Source organism: Amborella trichopoda, chromosome 2 (assembly GCF_054954075.1).
Source record: "Amborella trichopoda isolate Santa Cruz 75 chromosome 2, AtrichopodaSantaCruz75HAP2 v2.0, whole genome shotgun sequence".
NCBI lineage: Eukaryota > Viridiplantae > Streptophyta > Magnoliopsida > Amborellales > Amborellaceae > Amborella > Amborella trichopoda.
In genome coordinates this window covers 66,884,003-66,902,138 of record NC_142337.1, presented here as the reverse complement: position 1 = coordinate 66,902,138, position 18,136 = coordinate 66,884,003, and the positions used below count along the sequence as shown (strand labels likewise).

The 18,136-nt window shown below is 34.3% G+C and overlaps 2 protein-coding genes across 3 annotated transcripts; one reads left to right on the top strand and one right to left on the bottom strand.

Annotated features, from left to right (window-relative positions):
• The first annotated feature begins 5,029 nt into the window (after window positions 1-5,029).
• LOC18430181 (uncharacterized) lies at window positions 5,030-7,273 on the top strand. Its single transcript, XM_006840341.4, has 2 exons — window positions 5,030-6,107; window positions 6,615-7,273. Exons 1-2 carry the CDS (start codon window positions 5,435-5,437, stop codon window positions 6,692-6,694), a joined length of 753 nt encoding a protein of 250 aa, XP_006840404.1. The 5' UTR covers window positions 5,030-5,434; the 3' UTR covers window positions 6,695-7,273.
• An 867-nt stretch (window positions 7,274-8,140) lies between these two features.
• LOC18430182 (pectin acetylesterase 12) lies at window positions 8,141-17,628 on the bottom strand. Of its 2 annotated transcripts, none has more exons than XR_016050269.1 (12): window positions 17,487-17,628; window positions 16,165-16,247; window positions 15,743-15,872; window positions 15,548-15,621; window positions 13,739-13,825; window positions 13,432-13,556; window positions 11,415-11,475; window positions 10,949-11,002; window positions 10,736-10,854; window positions 9,369-9,474; window positions 9,059-9,204; window positions 8,141-8,579 (listed from the first exon to the last, which is right to left on the bottom strand). XR_016050269.1 is itself a non-coding variant. In XM_006840342.4 (12 exons), exons 1-12 carry the CDS (start codon window positions 17,617-17,619, stop codon window positions 8,469-8,471), a joined length of 1,188 nt encoding a protein of 395 aa, XP_006840405.4. In that variant the 5' UTR covers window positions 17,620-17,628; the 3' UTR covers window positions 8,141-8,468. The 2 variants fall into 2 exon arrangements, 1 of the variants encoding a protein (XP_006840405.4); XM_006840342.4 differs by having other exon boundaries at window positions 10,736-10,813.
• Between the last annotated feature and the right edge of the window lie 508 nt (window positions 17,629-18,136).

Genomic DNA, 18,136 nt, shown 5'->3' with positions numbered 1-18,136 from the left:
GCTCAGGCGTTTTGGTTGAGAATCAACTTAAAAGTTGTTATGATATCCATGATCTCGACCTCAACATTATGGATAGAATGGATTTCATGTTTCCAAAATGTGATATCGTCTGTGTTTAAGTGTTCATAGTTCTATCACATCTGTATTATTTTTTAAGTAAATTTTACAATAAGAATGTGATAAACTCTTGGGCCATTTCAAGCGCCGAAACTATAAGTGGTTTCTACATAGTGATTAGTTTTATCATAAATCCCAGGACTTACACTAATTGCGCCTATTTACTTATTTTTCCAATAATTAACTAGTGCGCATTCATTTATTAACGAAATATTACACGCGCCAAATTTCCCTTCCTAATGCTTTCGTTCTTGTGAAAGCCTCCTATGTCTACAAATCAAATAGCGTTTCCATATAATTGCTTTGTTTTTGAAGTTAGGTTGCCTGAAAGGTCATAGTTACAAAGACATGGCCTTCTCTTATTAATTGTTTTCACAATTTTCTGTCCAAGGGATTAGGTTCAATTATTGTGTTCCCATTGTGGAATCGGACGTGATTGACGATGTTGGCTCTCGTAATGGCACTCCAAAAATAAATGTACTACATGGGAAACTTCTTAGAAATGTCCCTAACACCCCAAATCACTATGAAACCCTCAACTCTTAAAAGAGGACCCGGGTTTGATTAGTCTAGTGTTTTAGACCCTAGATCAGGCAAGTGAATTAACCATTTAGAAAACTGGCTTGGATCGGTAAATAATCAATTTGGATTGACAAATTAGGCCGATTATTTGATATGAAAATCATCCCAAAAAAACTAAAAAAATGAATAATAAAAAGCTAAAAAAAATAAAAATGAAATAATGTGGGACCAAGCAATCCAGCTAGTTTGGATAACCCTTTTCCCTTATAAAACTGGGAGATTTCAAGTGAACTAGATCGATTCTAAGCTCCGAAAGGGATTCGGGTCAATCTACACCAATACCTGATTTAGATAGCTCATTTTTTAAACACTGCTTTAGTAATTTTCTCCACTCAAGGAGTGATTTTAGTTGCCAAAAAGAGGGATTATACAAGGCGACAACCTTATCTACAAAAGTATAATTGAAGTAATCAATATTATGTAGTTAGTATAAATTTGACATTGTTTTAAAAGATATATCGTATTTGTATTGTTTCTTAAGTTGTGACAAGTCTATATTATCCAACTAAAATGGATGGTATACTACAACCTTACTTCTATAAGTAATGTCGCTTTTATGTAAATTGCTTTACTATAATTAAATGTAGTAAAATATAGAACTACAAATATAATTCAACTGGAAAAATACTGGGAAATTCACATACAGCTAGAAAAGATATATTATTACTACATGCCCAATATTTTGGAACATATTATGTTGAAGCCTTGCATGAGAGTTTTTTATCCCCATTATTATGTCAGCTAGGAAGTCAAACTTTCAAACTATCCAAAATACAAATAACTTAGTATTTGTGATTCAAAAGTCCAAACTTTCAAATCACCTGGAGCATTTGTTCAAGTAGTTTGGGAGTCCAACAGCTTTGGATGGTCCAAAATACAACTTTCCAATCACCTAAAAAAAAAAAAAAAACTAAGTGTAGGATAGTTATGAAGTCCAACTTTCAAGACTAAGGATAAATGGAAATTAAAAAACTAAAGTAAGACCTCATATTCTATTGCCAAAAAATTGTCCATCAAGTAATATATATCTTTTTTGGGTCAATACATAAAGGGTGTGGTTTCTATAAGGTTGCAACCTTAAAACAATCAAATTAAGGTGTACCTCCAAATTTTATCATAATATGTAATTTTGGTGTCATAGTAACTGATTTTAACATATATATATATATATATATATATATATATATATATATATATATATATATATATATATATATATATATATATATATATATATATATATATATATATATAAAATTTTGGTATAAACAATTTTAAGGATTTTCTAAAAATCTATTTTCGTATCTAATTATAAATTTTAAACTCCAAAAATGATTAAAATCAAGTAGATCTATAAACATATGAAAATCTTGAAAATGGACGGTCTAGATAATGTGTTGCAAAACTATTTTTGGGACTCAAAAAAAAATATAAAAATAAATAAAAATAAATAAATAAATAAATATATATATATATATATATATATATATATATATATATATATATATATATATATATATATATATATATATATATATATATATATATATATATATATATATATATATTTACATCTCGTTGTCAGATTATCAATTAGAGGAATTTTCAACATTAAAACAAGAAAAAAGTTTATCTAAGATTACAACCTTAAAATGTAGAATTATAGATGCACCTCAAAAATCCATCGAAAAAGGCTGTTTTAATGTTGGAAAAATCTCTAATTGATCATCTCGACATCGAGATGTATGAATATTTAAATAAAAAAAAAGGATTTCGAGCGTCAAAAATAGTGCATCTTGCAATACATCATCTAGATCGTCTATTTTCAATATTTTCATATGTTTATAGATCTACTTGATTTTAACCATTTTTGGAGTTTAAAATTTTATAATTAGATATAAAAATAAATTCCCAGATAATCATAAGAATTTTTTATACCAAAATTACATATTTTGATATAATTTGGAGGTACATCTTAATTGGAATGTTTTAAATTGCAACCTTAAATAAACTTTCTCTATACATAAACTTTCTCAAAAATTATATTTTTTCTCGGTAGTTGGAAAATGTGATGCTTTGGAACCGTGAAAACCTGAATTCAAAGGCTGAAAGTACTTTTACAACTGAGTTTGCAGAGGAGGTCTCAGTTTTATTTTTTTTGGATGTTTCCTCTTTTCTAGTTTCCTTGTGACTTGTGTGTGAGAAGAACGAAAAGAAAAGAAAAGACAAAAGGTTAGAAAGGTCAACAGTACAGCAAGCTTTCTACAACATACCCAAAAATATATCCCCAATTTGCCCCGGTGAAGTCCATTGTGCAACTTATGAAGAGATTTTTCCCAGAAGATTAAGATTACTCGTAAAAGCAAAAAATACCCTTAAGCTTTAATTTAGATCTTACGGGCCATTATTTTTATCATCATTCAAGTTTTTTCTCAATTATTTGGAGGTGGCTATGTGAATCCTAATCCACTATTCCGCTCTCTCAAGAATTATACCGTTAATAAGGTCATAACTCTCCATATTTTTTCTCCCTACTTCTAAATATGTCCTTTTGATCTTATCTGTTGTCCTTTTTTAGCATTCCCTTAATCATATTCTCATATCATCCTTCATTTTTAGTACGAATAAATAAGAAAACATCATAAGGTTTGTTGAAATAAGTGTTGACATGATCAAATTGCCCATCGAACCAGGGAGCATCATGTTCGATTCAAACTAGTTCGACCACTGATTGAATTGGTTAAACCAGATTTTTTAGAAAAAAAAAAAAAATGATAATAACTATAAAACATAAATATATCATAAGAAAATGCCTAACTTTATTTTACCAGTCAGACCAAACTAATTGGTTGATCATTGGCCAAAGTGGTTCAAATATTGATTTTGATTTTTTTTTTTTTTACTGAACTTAATTTTTTCTTTGGCATAGATTGTTGAAACACTAGTTGGCAGCCTGATTGGTTAGATGGGGGAGAATTGATCCAGCCTTAATAACTATGGTTGAAATGAGTAATTTAAAAATCATTGAGCTAACACAGAACAAACTGAGTCGGCTCGAGATGGGGACCCAAGCAACTCCGAAAGGAGTGGCCCAAGAATCGGGCGAGTCACCCATGCCTAGAGACTATCGTTATTTCCCCAAGAAATTTGGCCGAGTTAGGCTTCAATCGCTAGCATTGATTCTATAACCGACTCGACCTGGGCGAGTTGGGCTCCGAGCCCGAGTTTGAATTTTGCAAACTTATCGAAATCTTCCTTTTAAAAATGGATAAGATACAATTAATTCAATTTCCAATCTAACAAGAGTGTAATGGACACTTCTTGAGCTATAAGTACATAAAAAGCTAAAATTTAAAAATAGAAAAAAATCATTTTATTCCCTCACTCAAACCATCAATGTTTTTAAAAATTAAAGGGTATTTTAGTCATCTCAATTTTCCTTTCAAGATCAAGATTAGAACCCAAAAATATTTAGATTTATATTCGTTGGGGCTTAATGAGACAGCTCCTCTCACAAGGTGACAGGCACGACATACGGCTGAGAAATCAAACCCACACGTGTCACACTTCTTGAGAGTGGGTCCCAATGCACCTCACATAAATGACTAAAATACGCCCAACCTTTAGAATGCCTCTCGGAGCATTTACAAAAGGAGACAAAACTTATCCCTATCCCCTTTTCTTCTCCTTTTTTCTAAAATTGACTTAAATACCCTTCCCTTGCATTTTTTACCACTAAAAAGCGACACAAATCACCCTTAATACAGGTGTATTGACAATTATTACCACTAAAAACTGACACAAATCACCCTTAATTCAGGTATTGACAATTATTTCCATTGCAAATACATGCCTATAAAAGGAGATTCTTCACAAGGGCCAACTTTGTCCACCTTGAAGAAGAGTAAAAGGATTAAGAATTTTTTGATCATTGGAAAAGGTGAGCTGAGGGTCCTCGTTTTTAAAGCTACAGTTAAATTCTTGTTTATTTTAGCACTAAAAAAGTGTATCTCAATCTCGACAATTGTATGTCTAAAATTTGATTTCAAGACTTAACTGTCTATTTCAAATTTTCACAAATGCATTAGATGTCCGATTTTAAAACTTCAAATTTCACAATGAAGAAGTTTTCAAGCCATCACGAGAGCCAAAATTTGCAATAGAGTTCTTGGGAGCAGCTTTACATTTTTTTTACTTCGCAATGTTAAATTAAGGGGCATTTAGGTAATTTTTCATCCGTAATGCCACCTTGCCCCCCAAAGCTAGTTTAGTAATTTGCTATTTGGGCCTACATTTGATGGCCTACCGCCTCACCCCAACAAAAAAAGAGGAAAATAAATATAGAAAAAGTGAAATGAATTTACAAAAATAAATAGAAACAATAGAACAAGTAAAGAAATGAAGAACTAAAAAAAAAAAAAAAAAGGTGAGAAATTCTTGGTGGATGACTTTCCTCAACCCATATATGCCTTGCATGACTGCTCCTTATCCCCACAGCTTGATTGATGCTTTAATGATTGATTCACAAGCCCTTTCCATTGCCATCCATAAGTCTCTGAACCGGCAAAACACTTTATCCCTCACCAAATTCTCTCTCTAAAAAGGCCTCTTTCCCCTCTTTCTTTCCTACCATTCTCTTCTTACTCTTCTGAGGCACACACTTTGTCTCTACAAATTCTTTGCCCTCCCCACCATTCTCACTCTCCAAAAGCACTGTCTCAAGGCTTTGAGCAACATGGGTTCTCCTGAGACTGGACATAGATCACAGAGCCATGATGATCTTGAGCACCACTTCTTTCAGCTCTCTCTCTCTGATAAAGGAAGCAAGATAAGCTTCGATAGCTCGGACGGGGATGCAGACGCAGAGCTATCGGACGATAAGGAAGAAACAGCTGAAGAGAGAGAGAATAGCTCAGATCAGGAGCTCAGTCCTTATGGCTCCAAGCCAAGGAAGGATATGAGGCAGAATTCGGAGCTTTCGGGTGTTGGGTCTCCATTGAACAGGCTGAGGTTGGAGCCTCTGAGCCAACCGATCGATATTAAGCATTATGCTAGTGAGAATGAGGTTAGAGAGAGAGGGAGGAAGAAGAAGTTCAGGAGAGGTGGGTTGAGGAGAGCTAGAGAGAGCCGGATTGAGAAGACATGGGAGATTAGGAAGTCGAGAGCTCAAATGGAGGATGGTTTGGATGAGACTGATAACCACTCAGTCGCTAGTGAGTTTCATGAGCAAAACCCCACCACACCTAGAGAGAGAAATTCAATGTGTATGGATTTGGATGAGGTGAAAGCTTGTTGGGACCTTGGGTTCGGGTTACACCAGCTCTCTTTCTCTACCATTGAGACCAGTAGCAGTGGGTTAGAGAGCATTGGCAACTCCCCAATTGCTCATTGGAGGATCTCCAGTCCAGGTACTAAAAAATATATATATAAAAGTTTTCTTTGTAATAAGGAATGAATGATCAAGGATTAAAAATCAATAGAAAATGAAAAATTTACTAGGAAAAAGCAATCCATGACTATGTACAATCTCTCTCACTAAGGAAAGGACTTAGAAGGTCACTCACTATGACTATGTTTTCCAACCCTGCATAGCTCTTCTTTTGAATTTGTGTTTGCACTTATACTAATCTCAATTATCTGGTTTTCAGATAAATATCAATAAATTAAGAGGTAATTCCTATCTATGAAGTATTTGCCAAGAACCCAACTGATTTAGCAATAGTATCAAATGAAAAGAAGCATATTTCACATTTCTACATAGTTGCCTTAATTTTTTCATCTAAAACAAATATTGATTTTGTTTCTCAATAATGATGGGTCTACGGGGTCAACCTGATAATAGTTTATATTGTGAACAGAATCCAGTTCTTAGTCTTATGTGATAGAAGAATTAATTGGGTTCTCATACTTTTCAGGTGATCATCCAAGGGATGTCAAGGCAAGGCTCAAAGTATGGGCTCAAGCAGTGGCTTCAACAGCCCGCCTTTACAGCTGAGAATATTTCTTGGTTGGTTATGAATGATAGAGAGAGAGAGAGAGAGAGAGAGTTCACTTAAGAATGAGAAACTTAAAAATATTATCTGCCTTAAGGGCGATTTCCTCTGTTATAAAAGCTCTTTTTATTATTGGCCTGCTTCTTGGAAGTTGGAAGATCAGATAACTTTTATGGCAAAGCTACCTGGTTCATGGTCAGGTAGGACGTCCCCCTAAAAACTATTGGAGTTCAAGTTGGTGACTGCAATCTTCTTCAGATGGGTAGGTGTAATCCATTGATGGTACTGCTTTCTAAATCTTCTCTTGTAAATAGCAGCCTTTACAACTAACTATACTTCACTTTTCACTTTCAATTTTCGCTTGTAAGCAACAGAAACTAGGTTTTGGAAACCTAGTGACTGGGCTCTGATGGAGGGTTCTTACAGTCTCCTCCTCCTCTATCTCTCTCTCTCTCTCTCTCTAAATTTCCATTGATATCTGTTGAGACCACTACATGATTTTCAGGTATTGTACAGGAGCCTGTTTGTATGTTGTGATTGTTGTTTTTTTGGGATCAATGCGATTGCGATTTTTGTGTTTCTATTGAACATATTATCATTCAATTCTTTTCATCATTGTTGAAGATGGAAGAGTTATTGACTATGCTACTCTGTGTTACTCATATGAAATGACCTTTTCCCTCTTCTTTCTTTGTCGTTTATCATTTACAAATTAGTTTGCCAGTTACCCATTACAAGGTAAAAAGGAAAAACAAAAAAAGAGGCACAAAGTCATTGTGAAACAAAAAACTAATAAATTTCACAAATGTAGACTTATTAAAAAGAGGGTTGCGGTTTCTATGAAAGTACTTCTGAGTGGTTAAAGGAACTGGAAAAGTAGATCATACACCAGGGGGATGTGGTTTATGGTAAACCACAAGGACATCCCACCATCCATTCCTGATGGCGGAAGGTGGAGATTAACCTACAATAGTGAACATCTATCATGAAGAATGCATCGGTAGTCTCCACTGTCTATCATCGGGAATGGATGATTGATGCCCTCATAATGTACCATATACCAGTTCCAGATGTATGGTATACTTTACGAGGAAGACTTACAGTCAATTTATTTACTTAATCATACAATTAATTATGAGACGATGAAAGAAGAAAAGATAACCTGAGAGGAATTTATCCCAAAAAAAAAAAAAATTACTGGGGCCAGACGAATTTTTTTTTTTCTTTTTTTCCCAGTTAAAAAAAAAACTGGAATAATTGAGTCTGCGGAGGTCTAGGTCGAAGCATGGCTAATACATGTCCAAATAGACATGATTCCTACAAGAAGACCCAAGATTCGACTTTTTACGTGATTAAAAGTACAATAGGAAATGCAGATGTGTGTTCTTACAACTGCAGCATATTACTAGCATTCAACGAACGAAAAAGAAGTAACAGGGAGTAAAGCATCATAAAAATGTAGCTCCATGCTTGTCTATATTGCACCTTTCCAATCCTTACAATGAAACCTCCTTTCCATGAATTTCAAAACAAGATTCCCAAGAATATTTGATTAATTAGATTTTGTGAGAGAACCAAACATATAAAAATCTGGCAGAATCAGCACATGATTGTGCACGCCATAAAATCGTCTCTGCAAATGACGAGCTTACAGGTCCTTCTCTGCAAGCTTAAGATTTATTTCTCGATCCTCTTCCAGTAAATGTAGATTTCATAGGCTTACTGTATAATTGAGGAAAGCTAATGATAAATAATTGGAATGTGAAACAAGAAATGTCACTTGAAAATTAAGTTATGGCAACTTTTATCACAAGGGTATGCACAGTCGATTGTCTTGCTATCAGCATAACGATCATGATACCAGTCTCCCACAGCTTTTGCAATTCCCTGGATGCGGTAAAGGAGAAAAAATTTACCATTAACTTTTTTCATCAGATATAGAACATCAAATAAATATCCCATGCCTACTAGAAAGTAGACGATTTAATAAGTGAGAAAAACAAGTTTCTCCAATCAAATTTCAAACAAATATGTGATATCCTCTTGAAAGGAGCAAGAAATATAAGCATCATTATTATATGTTAAGCTTCAAGTTCAAACTGTTGAAGAAAATGACAGGGCCAGTGTGTGTGTTTGTGTGTGTGTGTGTGAGAGAGAGAGAGAGAGACGCAAATTCCTATCTTGCAAAAATACCATGGTTAGGTACCAAAAAGGCCTCTCTTTATCAGTAACCTTATACACACACACAGAAGAAGGGAGGAACGGTTTTACTCCTCTCTGTCACATCTTTCAGTCAAGGTGATGACCCAAATGGACTATATTTATCCACAGGCAATTAGATTATGGTTATGTTTCTAGTTATCTACCTTGCCACCAATATGTGGAGAGTCATCTGCAAACCATGTATCCTGCCTCTCGGTTTGGCAATGAGCAAAACATGAATTCAAAAATAATCCATTTTCAGCTTTCTGAATGAAGCTTCTAAGGGAATTCAGCATGTGCGTCCTGAAACCTGGATACAGGGAAATTACTCAAAGATTCTCAATGGAATTAAACAAAATAAAATCAGCGCAAACCTTGCATGTAACACTACGAAAATTTATTTAACTTCTAGTGCTGAATTTTTGACTTGAGAAACAATAGCAGTTATACAGAAAATACAGGAAGAGCAGTAACCTTGAAGAAACTGGATCTGAGATGCATCACAATTTTCTGGATTTTGTTTGCATGCACGCCATTTACCTTGAGGATCAACAGATGGTGGGGCCAGACTATCTACAACCTGAAGAACAAATTCAATGAGTGAGGATAGAGTAAAATAGATCTTAAAAAAGGAAAAGTATACAATAGTCCGATGGACTATGAAAATCAGTCTATGGGAAACCGTTGTCTGTCGGGTTCACAACCATCTGATGAAATTACAGACGACGACAGAGAGGCATCCACCATTAGGGTCATGTCCTATTCCAGTTTGTCCCATTCTCTCTCTATCATTTCATCAGATGTCCAGAACCCCAATAGAACATGGTTTTCCCGAGTACAGTGGACATGGTTTTCCAGAGCACAATGGATATGCTATATGACAATCATTGTGATTGCCACTGAAAACATTTTCTGAAGAGATTTTCTGGCTGTATTTTGGAAGTCATAATGACATTAGAAGTCGTTTTAAGTCATATTTCTCACCACAGATTTCTTTATTCTGAGATTTCTCCTGGACACTGGATGTAGGCTTATGTTTGATTTCATGGGGTGCTAAAAGGTGCCCCAAAAGAAGTCCCAGACTGATTTACTGAAAGTATAATCCACTCTGAACTCTACAGAATTTTCACAAATGAATGAAACTGCTCTATATATTTTGGATTATGGTGGGATCACTTATATCTTTTTTTTTTAAAGATGTTAACCTTTTTGTTTTGAAGATGTTAACTGGGATAGCTTATATCTTCTCATGCAAAGAAATGACTATACTAAAAACAGAATTCCACTTATCCAATAATTTTGAGGGCAGTAAACCCAATGATTCATATGATATGAGCAAGCTCACCAATCTCTCATACTACTACCAGGAAGCTCTTTTCCCTCATATTTTTCTCTCTGATAATTTCATGGGTTATGAAGGGCCGTTCCGGTTATGTCTTGGAGTGTACTAAAAGTATAATCCGCTCTAACCCCATTACATTTCCACAAATGATTGAAAATACCCTATATCTTTCGGATTATGGTGGGAACACTTACACTTTCTCATGCAGCCAAAATGACCATATTTAATAATTTTCAGGTTAGTAACCCCAACGGTTCATATCGAGCAAACTACCCAATCTCGCGTACCATTACCAGGTATCACTTTCCCAGCATATGTTTTGCAGTTTCATTCTGACTGCAGGCCCAGTTAGAAGACAAATATTTTTCTTTGGTTTTCTCTCTTTTCTTTAACGAGTTCTTTCTAAATGATAACTTTATACAGAGTACCGTACCGGTTAATTTATTAACATGAATGCCATTAACTTGAAAAATAAGATTCCACAAGGAATAGAATTTACCTGCCATGAATCATACGCTGCATTCAAAATGAAAAGCGGGGTCCGTATGTTCGATATCAGGTTCTGTGGGAAAAAACACTGCAATGCGATCCTTGTTTCAGTTTCATACGCCCATCTACCTGTGTTGCTTTTCTATTGTAATTGAAACAAAAGGGACAAAGAAGAAGAAGAACAGGGACAAAGAAGAAGAAGAACAGGAACAAGAAGGCACACCGATGTTGGATCCAATCGTGAGGTGCAATGGAAAGGCAAACTCTTCTGTACATCCTGTTACAATCCGTTGAACATGTGTCAACAGAATGGCAGCCATGCCGGAGTAATGATGGAATGAAAAGTATATTACAACCCAATGTACTATGGAAAACATTAAATGAAATACATGATTGTTTTGAGAGGTCTATTGGATTGCATAATATTTTCCCATGAGAGAACCGTGAAATAATGAAATACTCCAAAGGGGCATATGAATTATATGTTTTCCCCATTGGTTAATGTGAAGTTTTCTATGATTTACATAAGTAGTTAACTTTGTGGTAATAGAGGACTAGAACTAAATCAAAACCAGTCCTAAATATAAGCATGACCCCAAAAATAAGAAAGTTATATGCACTGCTTATGGTTAAAATATTCAAAAAATACTAATAACAAGCATGACCCAAAAGAAAATGAAAGTTAATACCTGCAATGTTACCACTCCATGGAAGAAAGATTGCAAGAAATGACCCCCAGATATATCCACCCTGCAGTCACAATTAGATTTAACATTACACGAACAGACAAATACTCACAAATGTAAACAAGATGAACTCTGATTGAAAAAGACAGAGGGAGAGTAATGTGTGTAAAAGAATGATATATTATTGAAATATATGAAATGATATATATATATATATATATATATATGATAAATGATCCTATAGGACCCTCCCCCACCCATGCGTGTAGGACCCCAATGGATCGCCATTAAATTTGGCACGGATCTATAGAAAAGTCAAGTCCTACACCCATGTGATAACTTTTCCAGAGATCCGTGCCAACTTTAATGGTGATCCTTTGGGGTCCTACACACATGGGTGGGAGAGGGTCCTATAGGATCATTACTCTATATATATATATATATATATATGGAAAACTCTTCTCGACGCCTATAGGTGAAAATGAACAGTTGCCTACCCTCATCACCATCCAAACTTCATCGCACGGTCACAGTTGTTTGGTAGTGTTTCAATTTTCTTTTTTGTTCTACAAATCCGAATTACTTGAAATTTGGAACATGTGTACATCTTAGTAAGGTGTACCTGATAAAAATATGAAAAAAATAATTCATAAAATATAAATTGATCAAAATACCTCTTTACCTTTATGGGGGTATTTTGGTCAATTTATATTTTGCGAATTATTTTTTCATATTTTTATTAGGTGTACCTCACTAAGATATACGCATGCTCCAAATTTCAGATCATTCCAATTAATAAAAAAAAAATGAAAATTGAAACACTACTGGACAACTGTGACCTTACGATGAAGTTTGGATGGTGATGCGGGTAGGCAAAATCACTGTTCACTTTCGCTTATAGGCATTTTGTAGTATCTTCCATATATATATATATATATATATATGAAAAAGCTTATATAAGGTTGAGGCCCTAAGCAATTAAACTAAGGGGCACCTCAAAATTCACTAGAAAGGTTTCAATATCAATAAACCCTCAAATCGATCATCTCAACCACAAGATGTATAGACATGAAAAAAATGGATCGCAAGTCTGGCAAACAGTGCATCTTGTAATGCTTAATTTTCAATATTTTCAAGTGTTTATAGATATGCCAGATCTACATTATTTTTTAAGCTATAAATTTTATTATTTGAGATGAAAATAAATTTTTAGGTGATTACAAAGGTTTCTACTACTAAAAAATCATCTCGATACTGTTTAGAGGTACGCCTTATTTTGATTGTTTTGGACCTCAACTATATATATATATATATATATATAATTGTTTTGGACCTCAACTATATATATATATATATATATATATATATATGGAAGATGCTACGGTACACCGACGGGCTTACCATAGAGAATACGCCCAATGGCCCAAATTGAATTTGGGTCGATCTGATGCTCACGGATGCCTGATAGTGTTTGAATTTTAATTTTTTTCTACAAATCGGATTGACTTGAAATTTTTTTTTGTGTGTTCATAAAAAATAAGAGAATCTACAAAAAATATCAAAAAAAATATTTTACATGAAAACATTGACCAAAATACCCCGCGAAACTTTTCAAAGGTATTTTAGTCAATTTTTTCATGAAATTTTTTTTTGATATTTTTCATAGATTCTCCTTTTTTTGATGAATACGAAAAAATATTTCAGGTCAATCCGATTTGTAAAAAAAAAATTAAAATTCTAACACTATTGAACATCCGTGAGCATCAGGTCGGCCTAGATTCAATCTGGACCGTTGGGAACATTCTCTACGATAAGCCCATGGGCGTACATGAGTTTTTTTCTATATATATATATATATATATATATATATATATATATATATATAGAAGGGGGGGTGGGGAGGGAGGGAGACAGGAACAGGGGTGAATGGTTAGGCATATATTCAAATGAACTCCTACATGGGCCTGCAAAAGATGAAATGAAAACATCAATAAAGAAGAATTCATAGAGGAAGACATACGCGTCAAGAAATAGTCCAGCATCACTAAGGCATTTCACTTTAGTATTCCTTGGCATAAGATCTCGAAACTCGTCACAATGTATGATGGATGCCAACCCCCCTGCAGAGCAACCAGAAAGAAGAGCCTGAAAGTAAAGACATTAGAGAATGATTACAGAGTGAAAGTGAAAGACATCATTCATACATCATACTACAATAAAAAGCATACCTCAAAACAAAATAGAGTAAGAAAAGGGGTAAAACTTACAGTAATTCTAGAACAAGAAAGGAGTAGCCGGTTGCAATTCTAATTTACGAAAAGGAGTACCTGATTGGCATAACGCATTCCCTTTGCCATTAGTTCTTCCACAGCAGTTTCAAAGATACGTTGCCCACGAAAAATAAGATTTGCAGCCTACCAGAACCAAGAATAAATGTCATAAAAAATGGACACAAGGGTTTATGGAACATAATACAACACAACTATTAGTAAGAGACAGTGATGAACATTTAGTTGATTCAAACTGTTGGAGGAAACAAAACACTGGTGGCTGTAAGTTTATATTTGCTTTTACTGAACCTTAAAGTCTCTTTCTTTTTTCTCCTAAAACTTCATAAAAACTAGAAAATGTACACAAACAGATAAGAAGCAGACACTTGGGTTACACAAGGAACCTTGAGTTGTGAACTTAGGATTGTCTAAAAAATTTAGTTCACCTCATTTGTTTCCCTCCCTTGAAGTGTGTTCATGATAGTATAAATTGAATATCGCCATTTCATAAGCAACTAGACAATTAACAGATTACAAATATGGAAGTATATAGACAACGATGGCTTGCAACTTTGGTGGAGCCGTGATGGACTCTCTGACAATGCGAAGTTGCATAATATAGAGCTAGGATATCATCAAGTTCATCCAGAGTCATACCAATTTCCAGAAAAAGAGAATGTCATCAATGGTTATATTTATGGAAAAAAAGTTATGCTCTCGCAGGAGTAAATTGAACAATATCTAATGTGGGAAAAAGTTACTTAGGAGGGGGTTGTTGTTTGATCCTAAAATATTCAAATCATATTTAGTTGTCTCAGAGATAAATCAAGAGAAAAACATTTCGATTTCATGCCCTAATAACCAAATAAATGCTCGCTCCAACTGTGAAACACTGTCCATTTGATGGATTAAGCAGATCTAGCTTTTTAAAAGCGTGGTCATTTTTTTTTTCCTGAAATTGTTCACATGGACAATAAAAACTTTTGCAAAACTTTCAGTTCAGTAAAACCCTCAAAGTAGGTGTTTGCTCGTGGAAGCACGTGTTATTGGCTCCTGTGGGAGCACTATACACATTCAATATTTACATGCTATATACACAAGACCCGGACAACAAAAACACCACCAAGTGTTAATAGTTGAAATATCCATGGTTGCCAGTGTATAGAAGTCTACATACATAACAGAACAAAAAAACCAAACAAGTCTTTGTGTGCTAATTATATATATATATATATATATATATTTCAATTAAAAAAACCTTTCATTTTCTTCTAAAGAAAATTAAACATTTCAAATACAAATACACTAATACAAATACATTGTCAACATTTCAAGGAAAAAGAAAAATTCAAAAGAAGAAAAATTCAAAAGAAGCCAGCAAGAATAATAATGTTGAGTTTTATTGATCACACGAATTATGAGTGACATACTGCTCAAATTGCTCTTAAGAGCAATAGCTTGAAATAGCTCAAACCAAGCTCTAATGCTTATGGGAGGAGGGCCAGCCATGACAGTCACTCTTTTGACAAGAGTTGAACCAAATGGAAGGCCTACCATTTGGAATTCTTTTGTTTTTGTTCTCTTACTTGTATACCCCAGCTTTGCAGTCTTCCACGTGCAATTTTCTGCGTCAATATAGTCACTTCCATTGGAGGCATACTTGCATCCTATGATTGGGAAGCATGCATAGAACCAAGAATTGGAGATAAAATCCATCTCCCCATAAAGCACAACTCAATAGTGCAGAGAAACTTCATAATCCCGTGAAATTGAATTGACAATTTAAAATAACAAAATCCAAGAAATCATACATTCAACGTTTGTGCAAGTACCCAAAACTTTCAAGAAGCAAATGATATCACTGACCTGATTTTCACCTTCTCCACTAAAGGATGCACCATCACAGTAGCGAACCTTGACTCGGTTCCAATTGAAGAAGTCTGAAAGAAAAATCGAAACCTCCTTCAAGTATGAAAATTCTCAAAATTCTACCAAAATTTCAAATAATTCTGCAACACTGAAAACAAAAGGCATAGATCAAATACACAATGGGGCTCAGACCTGGGTTTTCATTAGCTTTATTGCTCAGTATTCCGGTAAATGGGATTTGTTTCTCCATGTAAATCGATGAACCACGGCGAGTTGTTTTGCGATAGACACAAGTTCTGAGGTTGTTGCACCAACCACCCCCCTATACAAAACCCATAGGAAAATCAAGTTACTACAAATTTACACATATGCATGCATACATCCACACCCTCATTCATTCATAGTCTATATAATTACGTATTTATGCTCACATATATGAACATATATCTGCACACATGCATATATAAACAAACATACACATACACATATATACACACAGGATCGTATCTCACCATTAGACATGGATCAAGAATGAGAAATGATAACAATCACTGAAAAGGAAAAAAAGAGAAATGATCCTGTAGATGTGCTTTTTGGTCATGAACTTGACTTACCTCCAACTGGATGAGCCAACTGTTTGTCCCAGAACCAAACCCACGGTGTAAATGATACCCTGGTAGGGTACCATCGAGACATACTGTATAGAACACAAAAAAAATTAGAATAAGCAATAAATTCAAATAACTTTGATTCTCACTGTTCTCTGTGTTTTCACATTGTACTCTCTTCCAACATAATGTCCCTTGTACTACATGTTTCCTCACCAATAAATTAATTATCAAAGAAATAATGTGAAAACAATCAAATTAAAGACAAACCCCATGTGAATGCAATCAAAAAGGAAAAGAAGAAAAGAATCATGATCAAGAAAATTAAAACACCTGCAGCGTTTTAAAATTGAAGTGTTACGAATTCCTCTCTTTTTAGAAGCATGCAAAAGAACTGGTCTGGGTTCATTAATTTCTGAAGTTGCCATTTGAAAAGATTATATACCAATGGATGAAAAAAATTTTAGAAGTAAGAAAAGAAAAGCGAAAAGGAGAAGAAGAAAACAGCAAAAAGGAGAAGAATCCAACAAATAAGATCCTACAAACTTGTTTTAAACCAATGGGTCTAGAAATTCTATAAATTACCCTAATTTTTTTTGACTGGTTGCCATCATCATTGATGATATTGGAATAGGAAATAACATAAACACATATCATCAAACAGAACAGGAACGCACAAACAGCATAACAGTAAAAATGCACCAAAAACAGAAGGATCCAAAAAACGGTCTCTCAACATGCAGATGGTCTAATTCCCAGGGCCTTCATTCTTTTTTAGTACATATTTGGTTCAGAAGAGCAATCAAATCCCCTAAACTGTGAACCAAAATTTAATTTAATTTTTTTTTTTTTTTTTTTTTAAAAAAAGACAAAAAGAAGAAAAGAAGGAACAAGGAAATGTTGAATGCGCTATAAAACTTTCAAGTTGAAGAATATGAATGTTACCCTTCTATACATAGCAATTGAAGAAAAATAAATTACAGGCACTTCATGGCATAATGAAACTAGAGAGCAATTACATGAATAAGAAATAATACTTAGTTTTCAAAGGATTCTAATATGCCATTGGCATTCAAAGAAGAACTAGAAGAAAATCCATAGTTTTGTCTTGGGGGAACAGGCAAGTTGAGTTTTTTCTTTTTTGTGATAATGCGGGAGCAGGCAAGCTGAGTTGAACCCAGAACCACAAGTTACAGAAAATCATAATTTGGATAGCTGAAACCCATTTCATTTTAGAGGAGATTAAACAACTTGGGGTTTTTATGGAAGAGAAATAAGATACATGAAATAAATAAAAAAACTACTCAAAAACTTCAAAAAAAACATACCAGCTCCTCTAGCCTTAGCTCCAAAAATCAGGGTTAAGCCCACCATTAGAGGATTTGGGGCACTCGCATAACTGTAGAGTGAAGCCTCACTCAGGTTCCAATGATCAAAACTAAACACATCTGTACTGTACATTGAAGACTCTGTTTGATTCCAATCCTCAAAACCCAATACACGTCCACTCAATATGAACCCATGAACACCAAAAAAGCAAAACAAAATCTTTCCATAATAACCCAATAAGCATCCCAAACTCTTCTTCCCCTCTGCCTCCATTTCTCTTGTTTCTGCTATCAAAACCACCGAAGTGAGCACAGAACAGTGCTATAATGTGAACAAAGCTCACAAAAGTAGAAAGAAGTGAAGAGAGAGAGCCTTTAAATAGAATATGCTGGATTCACCATTGGTGCTGGTTAACAATAATAGGACTGAAAGAACTCCCAATGTCAAAACTTACCTGCTTCGTTACTATCACTAACTAACAACTAAAAAAAGCCAAAGTATTGGTTAAAAAAAAAAAAAAAAACGGCCAAAGAAATTTAAAATAAATAGGATAAATGCTGCTCATTTCATTAAAAAATTTCTAAACCAAAAAAACACAAGTATAATGTTATTCTTCTCAGCTAGAAAACACACCCAATCTCAAGAAAAA